This window comes from Cynocephalus volans, chromosome 5, assembly GCF_027409185.1.
Source record: "Cynocephalus volans isolate mCynVol1 chromosome 5, mCynVol1.pri, whole genome shotgun sequence".
Taxonomy (NCBI): Eukaryota; Metazoa; Chordata; class Mammalia; order Dermoptera; family Cynocephalidae; genus Cynocephalus; species Cynocephalus volans.
The window spans coordinates 103,594,007-103,615,714 of record NC_084464.1 but is presented as its reverse complement, the minus strand read 5'-3'; the positions used below and the strand labels follow the sequence as shown (position 1 = coordinate 103,615,714).

General features: G+C 33.4%; 1 protein-coding gene across 4 annotated transcripts in view; it reads left to right on the top strand.

Annotated features, from left to right (window-relative positions):
• Positions 1-21,708, top strand: part of ASCC3 (activating signal cointegrator 1 complex subunit 3) — a 393,541-nt gene that overhangs the window by 296,805 nt on the left and 75,028 nt on the right. For all 4 annotated transcript variants that reach the window (XM_063096828.1, XM_063096829.1, XM_063096826.1 and 1 more), the window contains 3 exons: positions 1,342-1,467; positions 14,601-14,712; positions 14,908-15,042. In XM_063096828.1, coding sequence (XP_062952898.1) covers positions 1,342-1,467; positions 14,601-14,712; positions 14,908-15,042 — 373 coding nt within the window. The remainder of the gene's footprint in view (positions 1-1,341; positions 1,468-14,600; positions 14,713-14,907; positions 15,043-21,708) is intronic.

Below are 21,708 nucleotides of genomic sequence, written 5' to 3'. Positions count from 1 at the left end.
TCATAACTTACTTAGCCTTTTCTTTTTTGGACATTGCTTCTTTTTCTAATTTTATGCAAGAAACTAAAATGAACATTTTATTATGCCAGTCTTTTAACACATTTAATCATCTTTGTATACTCCACAATACCTAATGCAATAATGTCTTATATTGCTAATCTGTTATATTATATGACTTACTATTCACTGAATGTATGAAAAGATCTTTGCTCCCTCCTCTATTCTATTATCCCATTCTTGCTAATTCTTCTTTAATCTGCCTCAGAATCTATTCCATACTTCCAATACCCTGTAAGTATGTTGTTTCCTGCTCTCCAAAATATCTCTTTTGCTGCCTGTTCTTACTCAACTTCTCTTGGCTCTACTCTTCTCCTCCTGAAAGTTATTAACTCCCTTCCTGTCAGCCAATGCTTATGTTCATTTAGCAATTCATTTCCCCAAAATGATTTATAACATTAAGTACCATCTATTGAGTACCCACTGTATGACAGGTACCAGTGATTGCTTTCAGCAATTACTACTATTAACTTATTCTGAAAAAATATTGTAGTATTTTTGTGACATTCTCTCTCTGACTAACCCACTTTTTATACATATTCAGGAGAAAAATATAACATACTGTATTAGTCCATTTCTGTTGCTTATAACAAAATACCTAGAACCGGGTGATTTATAAAGAAAACAAAATTTATTGCTTAGTTTCTGAGGCTGAGAAGTCCAAAGTCCAGGCAACACATCTGGTGAGAGCCTTGGTGGTGGCGACAGTGAAGGTGCAGAGTATCACATTGCAAAAATGGTGGAACAGAGAGAGAGTAACCTCCTCATTCACTGTCCTTTCAAAGCCATCCAAACCTTGCCCCTGTCCACTATTATTAATCCATTCATTACAACATGGTCCTCCAATCTCATCACTTCTTCAAGACCCCACCTTTCAATTACCATAATAGGATTTCCCACTTTCAGCAGTTACAGTGAGAATTAAGCCTCTGGTATATGAATTTTGAGGACACAACTCAATCAATCCACATCACATCCTTTTTAAAAAGAAAATAAGAACATAAATACATATGTACTGGTTAATAAATAGGTTCTTGAGTATATGATACCAAGAGTTTTGTAGACTCATGATGAAAGGACATCGAAACAAAATTTCCACCAAATAATTTGAAGTGAATTGTTCACAAATTATGCAACGCTATGTATGAAATATATAAACTATACAAAAAATTTGTTTTGTATCTTAGAACATAAAATCTGAATGTTAACTATGTGAGTTAAATTTAAGTGTGTTTCATTTAATGAATGTTCATGTATATTGCTCATGGTTTGTTCACTATATAGCTTATTAGGAGTGCTTTCTGACCATTTAAATGCGGAGATTGCTGGTGGTACAATAACATCTAAGCAAGACGCAATGGATTATATCACTTGGACTTACTTTTTCCGACGTCTTGTTATGAACCCCAGGTAAGTGCAAAGATTCTATAAAGGCCAATTATTTACCTTGATATTTTGCATTGAAAAAAAGGTATGTTTGAAAGTAATAAACTTCAAATTCAGGTACATACAAAAAAGTCAGAACTTTGGACATTCTAGGTATATGAATTTGCCCAGAGAATCAGATGATATCTTTGATACGATCACAGTATATTAGAAAATGAATAATTGTATTCATTTATTACTTAACTTAATTACCTTAGAATATTCTAAGGAATTTGCTGTATAGTTGGGAGACAAGACTCCCGAAGTCATTAAAAAATGTGCTAAACTACATGGTAGTAACTGACTTAAGTACAACTGGAATTCAGAAAAGAGTGAGGCTTGTGAATTTGTAAGGGTAGAAATTTGTGAGGCATTCATAAGGGTTAATAAGAACCCTGCAATAAAAAATAAAACCTGAGTGTGGTAGAGTATCTTTTATTCCAAGCAGTATGTTAGATCTTCGCTCAGCGCTCACTATTTGTCAGATGTTACACTAAACACTAAGGCATAATAATAAGTACATCATCCCCTGTTTTCAAGGGCTGATCTTTAGTATAGGAGAAGCACATATAAATAATTACAATGTAAATCATAAGTACTCTAATAGAACTGTATTTAAACCTTTGAGAGTGAGCCCTTCACGGAATAGGTGACAATTCATCCAAATCTTAAATCAGGAGCAGGAGTAGAAAAGCTGGAAGGCACTTCAGGCAGAAAAATACTATATGGGCAAAAATCCTCAGGGCTTGAAAGGGTCGTAAATGTTCAGAAAATATGAAAAAAAATTGATGTAGCCAGAGCTTGATTGACCAGAAGTGGGACAAGCACAAGAGGGTGAAGGCCCTATAGGCTGGACTAAGTAAGTAGTTTGCATCTGATGTTATTGTCTGTGGTAAACCACTGGAAGTTTTTAAACATGGATTGACATCACCAAATGAAGTTCCTACTCTCCAAGGTATCTCTTCTACTGCCTGCTCTTACCCAACCTCTTTTGGCTGTCCTCTTCTCCTCCTAAAAGTTACTCCCTCCTTCCTGTCAGCCTATGTTTATGTCCATCTATGTTTTGTTCCAATACTTATGGCACTATGGTAGGGAATAAGCTGGAATAAGGAGACAATTACAGCAGGAAGATCAGTTAGGAAGCTGCTCATTTAATAAAAGGAGAAAGAAGATGAGGACCTTAACAGATCCAGTAGGAATAGAGGGAGGGTCAAGTTTGAGGAATATTCCTGATGTAAGTAAGGAAATATTAAACCTTTGTAAAATTTTGAACAGAGAAGTCATGATGAAAATGTTAATGCTAAATCTTACCTGTTGGTACCCTAAGAAATTTCTTTTCAGCCAACATTTTCACTTACACAGATGGGGTGTTGAGAATATGGTAACATTTTGAACAGAGTTTCCTCAACTGTTGGAGCATCTGCACTAGGTATGAAGTGTTTTTTGGGGAACATGGCTGCAAAATTAATGAGATAGCCATCCAGAATTGCACATTTACCACAGTAAACAGATGACAGGGTTAGAACTGTAGACTAGACTTTGCATGTATTCTAGGTCATCCTTCTTGTTTGGTGTTGAAGAAATAGTAACTTGCCCAGGATCCCATAATTACTCCCAGAAACCAAGTTTTCTGATTCATGATCCAGAACTGTTTATTTGAAGCTGGGGGAATGGTTTGGTGTATAACTGTAGATATATTCGTTGTTCCTATAACGTAAGAATAGAGGTATTTAATGTGATGGAAAGAGCTTTGAGCTTGGAATCAGAACACTGATTCTTGTTTCAACACTATTTATTATTAGCTGTGTGACCTTGAGTCGATGCCACCTCTCTGAGCTAGACTTTCTTCATCTGGAAAGTGAGTAACAGCCTACCTCCCTCACTGAGTCCTGTTGAGAATCAAATAAATAAATTAAAGCGATTCTAGTTCTGTATTAATTATGAAGAACATAATTAATGTCCGTTAGTGAACTGTTATCCTGTACTCCCTGCCAGTTGCTTTACTGGTCTATATCATCCTGAAGAGTCTAGTTTAGAGACTGAGAACCTAATCATTTCAGTCTGCTTGTCTTATTGCCACACAAAAGAAAAATCTCTGCAGCCTACTGAGTTCTTTAGCAAATAATAGTTCCTTACTGAATCCACATACATTGCATTGTGTGTGCATCTTATTTTTTTAACTTTTTATTTTGAAAAAATTTAAGGACAAAAAAATGGCAAAAATAGTACAAAGTGGCACTGTATACCCTTCACCCAGCTTCCTCATGTTAACATCTTACGTGAGCATAGTACAATTATCAAAATCAGGAAATCCATATTAATACAGTATTGTTAACTAATCTACAGGCTTTATTCAGATTTCCCACTAATGTTTCTTTCCTGTCCAGTATCCAGTTTAGTATCCTGCACTGCACTTAGTTTTCCTGTCTCTAGTTCACTCTAGTCTGTGACATTTCCTCAGTCTTTCTTTGCTATAACCTTGACACTTTTGAAGAATGCTGCCCAGTTATTTTGAAGAATGTCCTTCAATTTGGGTTTGGCTGAAGTTTCCTCATCACTAAGTTCAAGTATGCCTTTTTGGCAAGAATATTATAGAAGTGATATTGTGCTCTTTTCAGTGCATAATATTAAGAGATTCTTCTTTAGAGGTCATTTCTATGTTTATAGTATCACCTGCATGTGAAAGACCCATAATGTTATTCCAATCTGCTCTTTATCTAGTTACAGTTTTACTCCTCCAACAGACTTCTGAATGTTGCCACATGGATATCACACCATCATTTTAAACTTAACATGTCTAAAAATTAATGATATAACTATCAAATTCTTCCTCTAATCTAACTTACTTTCTTTTGTTAATATTATCACTCGGCATCTATTCATCCTAACTTCAAACATTCCAAATTTGCCTTTTAATTTTCACTCTCCCTTGCTTCCATAGTTCTCTAACTGCGTAACCTGCTTGCAGTCTATCCACAAACTAGCCTAATTTGTAAACTGTCAGATAGTATTGACCAGAAATTAAGTGTATTCTATAGGAGCTGGATAAGTAGACATAGAATGCAATAAGTCATTAAATTTAGATAATGAGTAGGAAACTGTCCAGTGTTTACATTTTTTTCAACCATGAGAGTAAGATGAGCCAGGAGCACAGTTGGAGACACCAGTCATAATGGAGGTCCCACAGAGAGGGACTGGAGTAAGCATTACTCCCTGTTGTTCTGGTTCAAAATTGCCTTCTATTTAATAATATTATAGTGAGAAATCCACATGCAACTGTCATAAACAATAGTAATTAGGAGTAGAACAAGAAGCTTGGGGAGGCTTAGCATAGCGGAAAAACTATGAAATTTTGAGGGGATGTACTTGGGTTATAAGTCAAGGAAATTATGCTGAGCCTCTCATCCAGGGAACTTCTTGGGTATTGACAACTTAGAATATGTCCTGCTCACACATAGTTGTAGTCTGTGTATTTCATGTAAATAAGCAAGTATTCCTTAGTTCACGTTGCCTCAACTACTTTATCTGTTGGCTATCTTTGTCTAGGAAGGGCAAAATTTTGAGACTAGGAATCAGAAGGGCACATCATCATAATGAATTAGCTTAGGGCACTTAGTAGTTGGGATGGCTGCTTTCCCTGCCCTCTTGCTGCCCCAAAGGAAGGGTGGGTATTCCCCACCACCACCACAAAGGGGGACTAGGATAGATCGAAGGAGACATTAACTCACACCACCTTTGGGTAAGAGCTTCCTCTCTCTTTGTGTTTTTGCTGTCATTCTTCTTGCCTGCAGTACCCTCTGTAGCCTTTATAGCCAGCCAAGTCTTAACAGCCTTAAAAGTCCAGTTGCATAGTGATAAATACAGCTTCAGTCAATTATCAGGAGACAATAGTTTATCCACTCTTGACCATTTATATTATGTGTGCTAGTTCCTTTAGTAGCTACCCATACATATTTTGAGATACCTAGCTAGGTTTAGACTAAGACTGTCATTGTTATTCTGAAGTAGAAGGCTATACCCAAGCCATTGCTATGTGAGTTAATCAGTCTAGGGTAGATACAGCAATAATTTGTTTCTTAAAATTAGCAACTGTATTAGGTTCTGTTGGAAGGTAGTAGCAACATAAGTAATGACCTTTAGCCTCAAAAATCATAAAATCCCTTTAAAGTGGTAAGATTTTTTAATTCTGTAAACATTTATTGAGTCCCTACTATGTTCCAGGCACTATTCTAGTGATTTTGAAGATGTATAAGGGGTCTTCAGAAAGTTTATGGAAAGATTATTATTAACTTTTAGTTCTATTTTTCCACAAACTTTCTGAAGTACCTTCATATTAGTAAACTAAACAAAAACGTTTGCTCTTGTGACACTCGCATTCTTTCATCAGAGACAGTGAATTTAAAAGTATATTAGAAGGCAATGATGAGTGCTTTGCAATAAAGGAGAACAAGATAAGGAAAATTGGGAGAGCCTTGGAGGTGGAGCTTGGGGGAAGGGGAGACTATAATATTAAATAGGAAGTCAGGGTAGGCCTCATTAAAGGTGCTGACATTTGAACACACACTTGAAAGAGGTAAGAAGGTTGACCACATAAATTCTAAAGAACAACATTTTAGGCCAGGGGAACAGGAAATGTTCTAAAGCAGGCAGGTCTGATGTATTCAGGGAACAACAAGGAGAAGGTGTGGCTGAAGTGGAACAAGTGAAGGGGACGGAGTAGCAGGATGTGAGGTTAGGGATGTAGAAGGCTAGTACAGGTCTTGTGGGACCTTACAGACTATGGGAAGAACTTTGACTTTCATTCCAGATGGAATTGGAAGCATTGCAGGGTTTTTTGGGCAGGGTACAGACAGGATCTATTCATGTCCTAAGTCAGGTCAACTATAATAATAAATGTTATAAATTATTTAAACTTGACTGTGGTAAGACAGAAATTCTCAGATTATTTTTTTTTAATCCAGCTAAACATGATTTACAAGCAACATATCAAATCAAAATGACATAGAAAAGTTGAAAATTAAGGATTGAAAGAAGATGTGAAGGAGAATAATAATGAAGAAAAAGTAACAGCTGCAGAATTAAAATCAAACAAAACCAATTTCAAGGCAAAAAAAATTTAAAAAGACATATAAGAGTGATTCATATTGTTAACAAGCATAATCATTAAAGAATGATAATACTTAAAAATTTAGATAACTAAAAATAGCAATAAAGTATATAAAGCAAAAACCAATAGAAATCCAATTAAAATTACCATCCAACTAAATGTCAGTCATGCTGGGAGACTTTAAAAATCAGCATGTCAAGGAGATAAATATTTTTTAAAATAGAGGATTTGGATAACACTTATTATCCTTGAATTTTGTGTATATTTGTACATATGCCCCTAAAAAAGAATATGCAGTACTTACCAACATTTATGGAAATTTTATTTATAAAAATTTACTGTGAACTAGACCACAAAAAGCATCTCAACAGATTTCAAAATGTAGAGATCATAAGGGTACATTCTCAGTGTATAATGTAATTCTAACTCCTTGGGATTCTAAAACTTTTATTCCAATGAAAGGTGAAATCCAAACAAAAGGTACAGACTAAAGCTATACAAATACAAAAGTGCTATGTAACAAACAAAACCTATAGTTTAACCCAAAACACAATTCCAAGAAATATTTATATCTTTAGAGACCTAAAAGAAAACATGAATGCTTGAAAATAAAATAATTAAGTATTCATCTCAGGAAACTAGTTGAAGAACAATAGCAAAACATAAATGCAGGGAAGGAATTTGTAAAAATAAAAATTGAAATTAATAAATTGAAAAACAAAAATCTACAGTAACAATATTTATTGTGTCTGCTGTATTTGAGGTGCTATATCAAGAGTTTAGCTTACTCAGTACTGTTTTGATCCCCATTCTATAGATGAAGGAACTGAAGCTCAGGGAGATTAGGCAACTTGCCCACAGTAGCACAGCTTCCGAGTGGCAAAGGCAGCACTGGAATTCCATCACATTTGCCATCACTAGGCTTAAAGTTACCTAGTCCAGAACTCAAATACCTACACTCCCTGTCCACCTTTCTTTTCAGTGTTATGTTGAAGAATGTGTTCTTTTCGGAAACTGTGACATACTGATTCTGAATATATGGCACTTTTGTTCATTTGATGCCCTCTCCAAAAAACAAATCATCAGTTTTTGTCAGCTGTAGTCCAAGCTCTGCCATCTTTTTTCTTATTGGCTCTATATTAGTCCATTTCTGCTGCTAACAGAAACACCTGAAACTGGATAATTTGGAAATAAACAATGTTTATTGCTTACAGTTTCGGAGGCCGTGAAGTCCAAAGTCCAGGAAACACATCTCATGAGAGCCTTTTCCTGGTGGTGGCTACAGCAATGCAGGGTATCACATGGTAAAATGGCAGGAGCAGAGAGAGTCTCTCTCATGTGCTCTCCTTTTAAAGCCAACAGAACCACACCATGACCACCATTAATCCATCAATGGGTTAATCCATTTCCCAGAGCACAGTCCTCACAATTTAATCACCTCTTAAAGGCCCCACCTTTTAATTACCATGATAGGATTTCCACCCTCTTAATACTGTCACAGTGGGGATTAAGTTTGGGGAGGCCATTCAATCCACAGCAGACTCTTTTTTTTCTTTTAATAAAGTTGCTATAAACATTTACATGAGGGATTTTGTGTGGACATAGTTTTCTCTTTTTAAAAAAATTTTAATTGACAGATAATAATTGTATATATTTATAGGATACAATGTGATATTTCATTACATATCTACATGGTGGAATGAACAAATTAGGCTAATTAACATATCCATAACCTCACATACTTATCATTTCTTTGTGGTGAGAACATTTGAAATTCATTCTTTTAGTAATTTTGAAATAAACAATACATTATTATTAACTAGTCACCTTGCTGTGCAATAGATCATCAAACTTATTCCTCCTCTCTAACTGAAACTAAGTAACCTTTGACACATTTCCTCTTTCCCTGCCCCCCACTTCCCCCTGCCCACTCAGCCTCTGCTAACCAACATTCTACTCTCTACTTCTATGAGTTCAACTTTTTAAAAATTTATTTATTTTTGTTAATTTATTTATTTTTAATTGACACATAATAATTGTACATGTTTGTGAGATACAGTGTGATGTTTCAATACATGTGTACAATGTGTAATAATCAAATTAGGGTAATTGGCATATCTGTCACCTCAGATGTTTATCATTTATGGTGAAACATTCAAAATCTTCTCTTCATGCTGTTTGAAATATGCAATATGTTATTATTAATAGCTCTACTTTTTAAAAGAGATTCTACATATCTCCATATCCCCCTTATCCACAGGAGATATGTTCCAAGACCCCCAGTGGATGCCTGAAACCTCAGATAGCACCAGCCCCTGTATATACTATGTTTTTTCCTATATATACATACCTATGATAAAGTTTAATTTATAAATTAAACACAGTAAGAATTAACAACAATAATAAAATAGAGCAATTATAACAATAAACTCTAGTAAAATTTATGTGAATATGGACTCTCTCTCAAAGTATCTTATTGTACTGTACTCACCTAATTTCAGACTGTGGTGGACAATGAAACTGTGGAAAAGGAAACCATGGATAAGGGGGTACTGCTGTATAAGTTAGGTCATGCAATATTTGTCTCTTAGTACCTGGCTTAAAACCCACTTAACATAATGTCCTCTAGATTCATCCATGTTGTTGCAAATGACAGATTTTTTTTCTTTTTTAATACCGAATAGTATTTCATTGCGTACGTATCTTTTTTTAATTTATTCATTTGTTGATGGGCTCTTAGTTTGTTTCCATATCATGGCTATTGTGAGTAATGCTTCAGACAACGTGGGAGTGCAAACATCTTTTGACATACTGATTTCAGTTCCTTTGGATATATGCCCAGAAGTGGGATTGCTGGATCATGTGGTAGTTCTATTTGTGTGTGTGCGTGTCTGTATGCACACACATGCACACATATAAATTTTATATATATAGTTTTCTGAGGAACCTTTATACTGTCTTCCAAAGTGGCTGTTCTGATTTACATTCCCATCACCAGTGTACAAGGGTTCCCTTTTATTCATATCCTCATGATTGGCTTTTGATTATATTTTTTTATTATTTTCTGCGTTAAAATCACCTTTCCTCAAAGCTGGAAGCAAACAGAGGAAACTGGCAAATTTCTTCTACTTATTTTCAGATCTGGTAAAAGTGTTAAGAAAGCTAAAATCATTGTCTCAAATGAAGAACTTATATGAGGTTTAATTTTTTCTTAATACTCCCTATCTTCCAGTGCCATTAATTGAGATTTGACTTTTCTTGGGCAGGAAGGGTGTGTATATGCTTGTCTGCCTGCATACTTGTGTAACGAAGAGATTGAGGTTTATTTAACAATAGAAAAGGAAGACCAGTTTCAAAATACATTTATATATAGATAAATATGACCTGATTCCCCAACCCCCTTCAGTTAATCATACTACTGTAAAGCCCCCACCACACCACACCAAAAGTAAAATTTACATTAACAAAGATTTTAACCACTGTTCCTAGGTTCATCTGTTTATATCCCGTGTATATATGTATTATGTATATATATGCAAATATATGCATGTAAATATATATGATTTATGTATAAATATATATGTAGGCAAATACATATATACATCAGCTTGCTCAAATGTATGTAAATGTATGTACTGGTGCTTTTGTAAAATTTAATATATTCCAAATTGAGTTCTGGATTCAATTTGTATGTTCAGTTTTACTTTGTTTTTCCCCTGAGAAAGCTTTTAAATATTTTGGGGGCAAAAATGTCGTGGTAGTTTCAGCTGTCCCTGCAACCACTTTCATTATTTGTGTCATTATTACTGCTGCATAATCTGAACATAAAAAAACATGGTGCTGTAACAAATGACTTCCCAGTACTGACAGTTATAGCAGCAACATTTCAATACTGATGAAAAATTTCCCAGCAAGATATCTGGCCAAGTTTACATAAACTAAACAGGAAATGGCTGCCATTATTCACATTAAATCCAAACTGTTTGGTGTAACTTTATCTGCGTTTTACATTACTATAAAAATATCTTTCATTGTCAGCTGGTGAAATTTCATTTATGCTAAGACTGGAAAAAGATAGGTTGAGGTTTCATCTGTAGTATTCTTGTTTGTCCTTTGATATATCTTTTAAAGATAATTTTTTGAAAAGTTGTTTTAGTTTTTGATTACATTTTATGAACTTTGTAAATTTTTATGACAGGGAGAGGTTTGTTATGACTTTTTCCCAATGGACTGCTAATAGAAGTTAGCTTGTCTAGCCCATGTGCTAGATGCTGTCAGTATCAAACTGCCTTTGACTTTCACACCTCTCAGGGGACTAGTAATTGTGTTCAAACAGCCTGTAATTGTGATCCCGCTGGCTTTCTCAGTACGCTTCTGGCTATTAGAATCATTAAACAACTCAGCACCTGTTAACAGCATTGTAAATATTCAACCCAGCTTGTGTGCAGGTTGAGCCCAATATAGAGAAATCTTACAGAGCTCAGTCTCATAAATTAGAGCTCCTGACAAGTCAATTATTGTGAAACTGGGTTTCTCTGTGAAATAAATGAAATAGCATGCTGACAAAAATGTAGGCTGTCTGTTTATGGGAAAGAGAAGATAATGACTTGATGATTCAATGCGGTGAGCATGAAACTACATTGTATCCTTCATCTGTAATTAAACAGTGGTGTAATATTTCTGTTTAAATAATCAGTAAATTATAAATTTTGTACTGTTGAGAGTACAACATGAAAACAGACCATTTTACTTAGCTGTTGCATGCTTTTTCAAGTTAGTAAAGTGGTTGTTGAAATTAATGATATGTAATGTCTTAAACTAAATACTTATACTTGTTTAGACTAGAAACTGTGAGATAACTGAAAAGTGGATAGAACTGAAAGCCATAGTATGCTACTAATATAAATCATATAAATCTGAACTCCATTCTTTAGACACAGAAAAATGTAAGAATGTATTAACTTTTGAAATTTTGTGACAAAAAAAAAAATTTCATTTACATTGTTTTATTATTTTACACTGTCTTGCAAATTATAATCTAATTAAGATGTAACAATATCTTACTTTTATAAGGATTTTGAAAATGTTTTACGTGACCTTAGAACTTCAGTCCAAATATTAGCAAACAATAATATTTGGTAAAGATCAGTGAAGTTCAATTACTTGAACTGAACTGAATTTTGTATTTTTAGCTGTTATGCAACTCAGTAAGAATGTTGGTGAGCACATTTAGAAAAAAACTATATTAAGAATAAATATCTGAAAGTTTTCAGTGTTTTTCTGCTCAAAGATATGTGCTAATTTTTAACAGGTTAGATTATGGATAATATTTTAGTGAAGTCATTAGATAGTTTGTTGTACTCTCAGAGACATGCTTTAGTTGATTTTTTTCCTTTTTGACAACTTATTTAATATGTTTAAGAAATGTTTACCCTGACCGTATTTTACCTGGATGAAAGCCACAAATTAGTCATCTTAAAAAATGTCCCAGTGGACTTAAATAAACGAACTTTAGAAGGGATATTATCCCATCAAAATGTCTTGTAAATACAGTGAATAAAATAAAACAGTGAGTAAAATAAGTGTTGAAAAGAACCTGTAATTTTTGAAGGAAAGTTTTTGTCATTGATGGTCTTAAATGTTCTTTGTAAGTGTACCAAATTTATTTATTAAAGCATAAAATGTTAAAGTTGGCTTTCCAGTTATATTTATAGGATAATGGCTTGTGGTAATCAGTAGCAGCATCCATGAGATTTTTTTTCCAAATAACCTAATAAATGTATAGATAAAAATGAAATTTTAAGTTTTGTATTTCATGGTAATATTATTTCCAAAATGTCTTTCTGTAATTTTAATTGCATAAAGAATAATAGTTTGATTTTTTCATTACAAATGACACTACTTATACAGTAACTTGTGCACATTTTTACCAGTGTTCTCAATTTAGAAATAACTTTATCAACCGTATATTACTACAGACAGCTGAAAATAGTACTGGAAAATTTATAGCCTTGCCAAAGCCAAAAGAATGTGAAATACAAAGTAAGAGCTTACATTGCAGAAAGTTTGACTGATGAATTTCATTTCCTTTAAAAAAAAATGAAAGAGATATATATTTTTAATAGTTTGGAATATCTTTAGAGATCTGTCTCTTTACGGAACTTTGAATGGCCAGAATTTTTATTTTCACCTCTAAATCAGAAGACATTATTCTAACTAAATACTTCTGCTTAGTCATTTTCCAGATAAAAGAAATATTTTCTAATTGTTTCTAATGCTGGTTTTTTTACTTCCATATGTGCCTGGTTAGACATAAATTTGAACATTTTGTTTAAATTAATGACAGCACTGAGTTCGGTATTTATTTATATAACTCTTCATTGATAAATATTGCTTTACTGTGGTCCATGAAAAGAGTTTTTCTGGAAAAGCAACAATTTTTCTACTGTCTAAAATTAAAGTAACTTTTTTTTTTTGAAAAATTATTTTCCCAAATTAATTTCAGTAGTCTCATTAATTCTTATTCAGTGGAGACTCTCCTATTTGGATACACCTAGCCATTTGTGCTTATATCTCCTTCTAATGAAAATATATCCTGACATGATTTAAGTCCTGCTTTGTGTGTTTTTAAATATTTTTTTAAATTTGGTAGCCCCAAGTCTTTCTCTTTGAAGAAAGGGGAAAAAAATCAACAAAAATTTGTTATCTTGACAGTGTTTCTCCATCCCTCTCACATTTAAGCCTCTCCCATTTGAGATTGTTAACACCCTTTTCCCAGGCTATGAATATACCCTTTCTAGTCCTGTACAGATGTGAACTTTCATGGTGGGGTTTAAATGACGAGAACCTGTTGTCTAAGACCACTTTCCACTCCTGTTTCTTGATTTGAATGGGGAAAGGGGATGTAGGGCATATAAAAACTCCATGTTGACTAGGGTACAGGGTTCACTTAGTAGGAATTAAAGAACTGTCATGATGGTGGGTGTAGTCCTTTACCCTTTGAATCTATTTCCAGATAACAGATTCCTATTGATTATAGGGATTTGCCAAGAGCCTCTCAGAGTTGCAGGGAGGAGCATTCAGGTGAATTGCATGTCCTTAGCTTTTTACTTGGAAAAGATACAGAGCTGGACCAGTGCATTTTCTGTATATTACAGCTTAGTTATACTGCTTTATTTTTAGCCTGATGATGTCCCTTCTACTCATTAGGATGACATTTATTCCTTAAGCTCTAGGAGAACAAAAATTAATTAAATTTCCTAAAAGAACTCATCTACCTCCCAAATCTATAGTTCTGTGAGTTTTGTGAAGTTACTGATGATAGGTTTTATAATAAAAGGGGATTATATGTATATATTTATATATTTATACCTACACACGCACACACTTCACACTTCACAGTCTGTGAACTCGGTACATGATTTTAGTTTGGTGTAGATGTGAAAACTGAACTAATGTCAGTTTTAAAATAGAAAAGTTAGTGTTTTTAATGTGATGCAGAATTTTATCAACTTATCTTACATAGTTTTTGTTTTTTACTTATTTTAAATTTTTATAACAGATTTAATTTTACAGAGAAATTGAGCAGAAAGTATAGATAGTTCCCATACCTTCCCGCATATGCAGTTTCTCCTGTTATTGACATGTTATATTAGTGTGGTACATTTGTTACAATTATAAATCAATATTGATATATTATTATTAATTTAATTTTATATTAGGGCTCCCTCTTTGTATTGTACAGTTCTATGGGTTTTGCCTAATGCATAGTGGTCATCTTACATATTTTTAATGTGCTATCATTATTCAGCACTGTCAACAAACCTTACTATGGGGTTTTTTGTCTGTAAACTGGTAATGGTAATTGTATTTGGTTTATTTCTTTGACTTGTTGTAAGTGTAATTTAATGTTTTTGAAATTCCGAAAAGAGAAGAGACATGTGAAACTGAGGTGATACTTTTAATAGAAAATATCTTGAAACTGATAAAAAAAAACTTGCCTGTTTTCTAGCTATTACAGTTTGGGTGATGTGAGCCATGATTCTGTGAACAAGTTTCTGTCCCATCTGATTGAGAAGTCCCTAATTGAATTGGAACTTTCCTACTGTATTGAAATAGGAGAGGTAAGATGTAGTCATATACATTCTAATTGAAAAGATTACCAACTTTTTAACAAGAGGGCTTTTGCTTCTAGTGATACCAAAATTTTTAACAAAATTGTTGCAATGGCAACCTGCAGTATGGATTACTAATTGTATGAAGGTATGTACTTCCATTGTGCTTTTTATTTTTGTCATTTCATCTTTCTTTTGAAATAGGATAATCGGAGCATTGAACCTCTGACATATGGCCGAATTGCCTCCTATTACTATTTGAAGCACCAAACAGTTAAAATGTTCAAGGACCGTTTGAAACCTGAATGCAGTACTGAAGAATTGCTTTCAATTCTGAGTGTGAGTTTTATGATGTTATTACATTGTTTTTTAATATAAAGAGACTATCTTTTACATATTTCATACCTTCTCTTTTAATTTAGGTATTAAATTGTTGCCATCTAGTTCTTCTTGAAATTTGACAGAACTGTTTATGAAGTCCTTCCTCTGTCAAACAAGGTCACTACAAAGCCACATCATGGTACTAAGTTGCCCATAGATATGGTGACCATGTAATTTATCATCCAAACTTGGATCCTTCTGAGAGTGAAATGGGAGCACTCTTATTTAAGCCAGGATAATAGTTGTAAATTTGGCTGTTCTGAGTAATCCAGGCAGTCACCCTGTCTTTAGATATAGTGGCATCTTTGAATTATAATTGAAAGCTTATCTTATTACTTCTCTTGGATGGTTCCTGTTAAATACTTATCCACAATGTTACTAAAGTTTCTCTACATAAGGTTCGATATGATTAAACTCTCTTAGAATGATGCCAGGAAAGGAAAGCTGTTTCACCTCCACCTTCACCCTGCCCCCACATATACCCTTCTTAAAAAAAAAAAAAAAAAAGCAGAGATATCACATTGTAAAAAAACTCTCCTGTGTTTATTTTTCCTTTTTTGCCAGGAAGCTAAGAACTAAATTTGATATTGATGTTAAAATTACTATTTGGAGTGTTTTCTCCACCTTCCTTTCTACATACTGTGTACTTCTGGCTTTTTTTTATTTTGTTGGGTTGAAATGTAATAATTTACCACAAAATTTTTTTGACACATTAGTCAGGATATACATATATACTGACAGATGTCTTATCCATCAGGTGTGTTGGTGCTTTTAAGAAAAGTTAAGAGTCATTGGACTATAATGTCTTTAAGGTTCCTCTCTTATAAATTCACTTATTCTGTGGTAGTTCAGTTACTTCTGTTTTTAATTCTTCTCCTATTGCTTCATCATTCTAATAAGATTTGATATTCCATTCACAGTTTTTCAATTTCTCAATTTTTACATTGATAAACTCATTTAATCCTCACAGCATCCACTCATTTTATATTAATAAAGTCCATTGTTATTACCATTTTATAGATTAACCAACTGGTCCAAGTTTGCACAGCAAGTAAGTAGTTTGCATTACCTGAGTATGGGCTCTTAACTACTCTACTATACTGCCTTTCATGTCATACACACACACACAAACAGAGTCAAGTGGAAAGTACTAGGGTGGGAGGTACGAAGGAATGTATATTAAGACTAGATATACATTGTAAAGGAGGTTTGTGAAAAACATATGCCTGTTACATTCTACATCCTCATCCACCCCAGTAAAAATACCAAAAAAAAAAAAAAAAAAACCATATACAGTGCAAAGAGAATTAAATCATTGTCCCCTGAGCTTCAGTCTTTTCTATGAAACAGCATGGATTAGAACAAGAGGTCTGTCCACTCCTGTTGCTGGTCTGTCTCTTTCTAGCATTGCATTGTGTAAAACCATGTATGGTAGTCTTTTGCTATATTTTTACCAAAATAAAGTCAACTCTTCTGTGAATAACTGAGTAAAACAAATCATCTATAAATATGTGTAAAGTAAACTCGAGCATCTTTGTATAGATATTGTTCAATAATTATATAATTATAATAAATGCCCCACAATAATTTCCATAGCAACAATGATATACCATAATCTCTTCCTCCTATGGTCCTTTTGACTGAAAGATAAAGGCAGCAGGCAATTTCTGAGTTTACTGATGAAACTGAAGTCTTCCAGATACTATGGAACTAAAGGAAATTGTCTAAAGAAATATCTTGAGTATATTAAAGTGTATATCTCTTGGATGTTTTATCCTTTATTTGTTACTCCCCATTTTTCCATATTAAAGTCCAATGGTCACCTTTCTACCCACAAATTATATATTGATTCATCCAAAAAATGTTTACTGTGTGTCTACAATGTGTGAGACACTTTCTAAGGACAGGATATACTAATAGAATAATTAACATTACTGACAACCTTTCTATATATGTATGTGTGCATATGTATGTGTGTGTGTATGTGTATCAATATGTAGATAAATTATGGGCCATATTAATAAACCATGAAAAACACTTGGGTCTTGCTACTGACTTAAGTCATCAGCTCAGTGTAGTGCTCTAAGAATAGCAGCAGAATATTGCAAAAAGAATAAAAACAGAACAGGATATATTGTATTCTGTTCTTCATGTTAATCTTCCCTAAAGGGGAGATTTGCTGTATACATTACTTGTGGCCTCACATCAAAAGGACTTCAGGGAGAAAGTCTGAATGGCTCAAAGTGAGCTACTCAAACGATAGAAGACATGTGATTAGGGCACTTTAGTCTAGTCAGGCAAAGGCTGTGAATCAGTGTAACGAAATTAAAATCATGAACTGTGTGAATAGAGTCTCCTTTGGATCTTGAACATAGTAATTTTTCACAATTAGTAGGAAGTTCCATCTGATCCCCTACAGTAATAAACTCAGAGGATTTATTTCAACTGATGGAAATAGTATAGGCCCAAAATTTGTAGATTCAAAAAGGGCTGGAAAAAATTTATTAAAAGCTACTAAAGAACTAAAAGATAAGATGGAATTGTGACTGTCATATTTGGTGTAGATGATGGTCATTTTCTTACTGACCAGGAAAGGTGGGGATCAGAATTGGACCACTTCCTAGCATTTGCATTTTTTTTTTCTGTTGGCCCTCTAGGTCCTTTAGGAATATTTTTTATCCTTCAGAATATTGTGGGCTATATATTTTTTTTTTAATATTGGCAATCTGTTATCCTTTCAGGTGTTAATTCCTATTATTACTTTATTATATGAAAATCTTTATTCCAGTCAACACTGAGAAAGAAAATATACTTCCACTAATTTTTTTTTTTTTTTCCTGTAACACCTCTTTTGAGACTTCTGTTTTCACTTATTCTTGTTTCCTAGAAGTTAAACTGTATCTGGCTTAGGTTTTTAGATATTATTGTCTTTAAATGATAGTTAAATACTCTATTCTGGGTATGAGGCCAAAGATTTTATTGAGGCTACTTCTCCTGACTAATCTTATTCAATAATAGTAACTCATTTATTTAAATCATGTCTTTCCAATACATCTATTTAAAAATAATAACTACTTTTTATTGCGTGTATTCTACATGCCAAGCACTTTATATACATTATTTATAAGCATCAAATAACCCTTCATGGTAATTGTCAGCATACAGATAATGAAATTGAATTTTAATGAGATTAAGTTTTTTCATATCTTTTAGAAAGTAGCTATTTAGAACTCTTTCTCCTATACCTTCCTCTCCTAGACATATTGTCTTTATCCTGTGATTTAATTCCAGCCGTAAAAAAATTTTTAAAGTATTGAAATGTAAAAGTATATACTTCTAAAAAATGAAGTAAGAACCAGAGTTACTTTTAAAATTATATGTGATCTTGTAATCTAGAATTATAAGTATTAAATGCAGATATTGATTACTGGCAAAACAATTATTTCAGCACTCCTTATTGAAGACATATATTTTAGATTTTAAACAATCTAATGCTGTTCTGAAAAGGTTAGTTATTTTATAAGAGCTCTTGCCAATTTTTTTTGACACCATGAATTAATAAGCTTCATAATTAAGGCAGCTGCTTCACACCTCTGCTGTTAACCAGTGACATTACATCTGTCTTGCTCCATTGATGCCCTCCTCCTTCTTAGTGAAGCATTTAGCAGTTTTGGCAACAGGGAATACATGGCATGGAATAAGTAGTCTAATTAGATATAAGTGAAAATCCTGAGGGAAAAGGACATTTAAAAAGTAATTTGAAGAATCTCTTAATGAATGATGTTGGCACTGAAAGCCCAAGTCTAGAGTAGAAAGCACCTGTCATCAAGGCAAACTAGGAGCATGATTCGATATGTTCAGTGGACTTTTAGAAGATAGTCCATTTTAAAACAGTTATAGGAAAGAAAAGCTTTTGAAATTTGAAAGATTTTTTTGTTTGAACAGAGTTTTCAGAATATGCTTGCTGTAGTATTAATAACTTTGAAAGAAAGCAAAATATGCCCCCGATGTGTTATGTCTCTAGAATTTTCAACACATTTTTTATAAGGTTTACTTCATTTTTATGGTTCTTGTGACTACACAGAAACATGAGATCATATTTATATATCAACTATCCAATTTGAAAAGTTGTGAAATTCTTATTTTCCCGCAAAGCCGTAGATATTGACTAAAAGAGTGTGTTAATGTAATAGAGAACCATTCCAAATTTAGAGAAGTACCAGAGCAATAAGATTTTTATGTATCAATAAATGTCCAGGTTTAGCAGTTCTCTGTATGGCTTTCCTTAAAAGCACACTGATTATTTGCTATGCCCATATGTAGAACAGTTTCAGTAATACAGCATTTTAAAATTGAATTTCATCATGTTTGGTGCACAACTACAAATCTTTTGGTAGGAAATCGCAAAAATATTTTTCAAACATGTAAGGTTGGAAAAATAAGCAAAAAAAAATTTTTAAACTAAACAAATAAAAAGTACAGCCAGTTATGAATAGTATTGATAGGGGACCCAGCATGTAGAATCAAAGAGTTCATTAAAGGAAAAATGAAGAAAGGAAAGGTTAACCAAGTAACAGTGAACACCACCAACCTCATGGCCTTCCATTTCCAAATAACCTCCTAATAATCACAGGATCCCATCTGCTGCTCTTTATCTTCCTAGTGGGGAAACTTAATGGGATATCTTCCAGGGTTTGCGAGAAGAGCTTCCCTAACCCTCAGGCTGGGGAGCTGCCTGGCATCTTTTGGAGAGGCACAGATGGCAAATGTCTTGAAAAAAACTATCTTTCTACTTCTCTTGGTCTCTTTCCCTTGAGACCTTCCTTGTTCTTCATTATTTCTTAGCTTCTCCTAGCTTTCTGCACTGACAAGCTTTCTTTAGCACAGAGAAAAGTGAAATATTTTCCTAATAAAAGCCTCACTCTTAGATATGTCTGTTGTGATTTAGTAGATTACCCCAAAGATTTTTAAGCTGTTATGTTCCGATGAGTATAAAATGTATTTGTGACACTATCTGGAGTTTGTCCTGTTTTAAAGTTTTATTTCTTTTTTTTTTTTTACTTTTCTTAATTACTTTTTTCCCTAAACTGTCCCACAGAATAAGAACTGTCAATTACCAGGATTCTGAAGGTTGGTGATTAAATAGGGTTGTTAATTAAGAAATGAGTTTAGATACCACAGTATGAATAGCTTTACTGTTTCTTCCATTATCACCTAGCTTAACTTTCTCATTTGTCAAAAAAAAAAAAAAGACCCAGCCTGTTATGGAAAAATAATATAATATATATTATTATATATATTATATATAATATAATAAAAACTCAGCTCACAACAGGAAGGGGGCAGAGTTAGAATTAGATTTTATCTCCTGGCGACCTTTTAAATGTTTGTCTCTTTTCCTCTTGCTGTTTTCTACTTTTCTTTTTTCTTCTTTTTGCATCTTATTTTGCCTTTTATCTAACTTTACGAAGCAAGGTACATAAAGAGGATACACTTATAACCTTCTCAGCCTAAGCTATCTGTAAAAAATACTTTCAGCTTGTGAGTGTTTATTAAAATATGCTAAGTGTTCTGTGCAGTACTCAGTGCACTTGGGGAGTACCAAAGAATTAGAAGACAGATCCTTATCTTTTAAGAACATTTATACTAGAGACCAAAAAGCCTAATGAGCACAATAGGCTTGTTTCTGTCTCTGTACCATTGCTGCTTAATATGGTTTTACCTGTGCATGGGAAGTACTTAGTCCTACTTACAGCACTCAAGGCAAAAGAATTGCTGACATTGTCCTCCGCAAAAGTCAGAGTTACCAGCCTTGGCCAATGGGCAGGATTGGATCATCAAGTTCCTGGGGATCATATAAGAACATTTAAAAAGGGAGATTTCATTTAGATACTTTTTAATTCCAAATATAATCTTGAATGATTTCATATGAATTAAGTCAGATTTATAACTACTCCATGGTAGTTTGCTTTCCAGGGAACACTATCATGAATCATTTAACAAAGTAAATCATTATTAATTTGTTTTTTATAATATTTTTATCATTGATAGTAACTCTCTGCTTAACTTAATGATATCATAACTATTTAAAATTTCCTTTACACATACAATCATACTGGGGAAAAAAAAGTTGTTTCATAATGAAAATAACATTGAAGGGTATTATCTTGCTGGGAATAAAATCTCTTCCCCAAATTTTAACCATTTCTCACTCTACTTTGAGTAAGCAGAGCATTGCTTAGATTTTAAAAATAAATGGAAAATTATTGGAAACTTTGATATTGAGTAAGACATTTTAAAATCTAATTTTCATGTGTTAGAAATTAGTTTCTGCTTAAAACATATCTAATTTCATCCCAATAAAGTTTACTCTGAAATTATTGTTAGGGTCTCTTTGGTCCAGCAGGTGGAGCAATTCAGAAATCAATGTTAGCTCTCTCCTCCATTAGTCTTGGTGATCAGAACTGTTTCAGAAGAAGGTTCACGGTTCATGTCCTAAATATCTTCCCAACACAATAATGTCAAAATGCTGTTTAAACTAAAAAACATACCATCCTGCCTTTTATACTCGGAAAGCAGCCAAAAAGGTAAATAGGTGTGATCATTACAAATATTTAAGGCAAA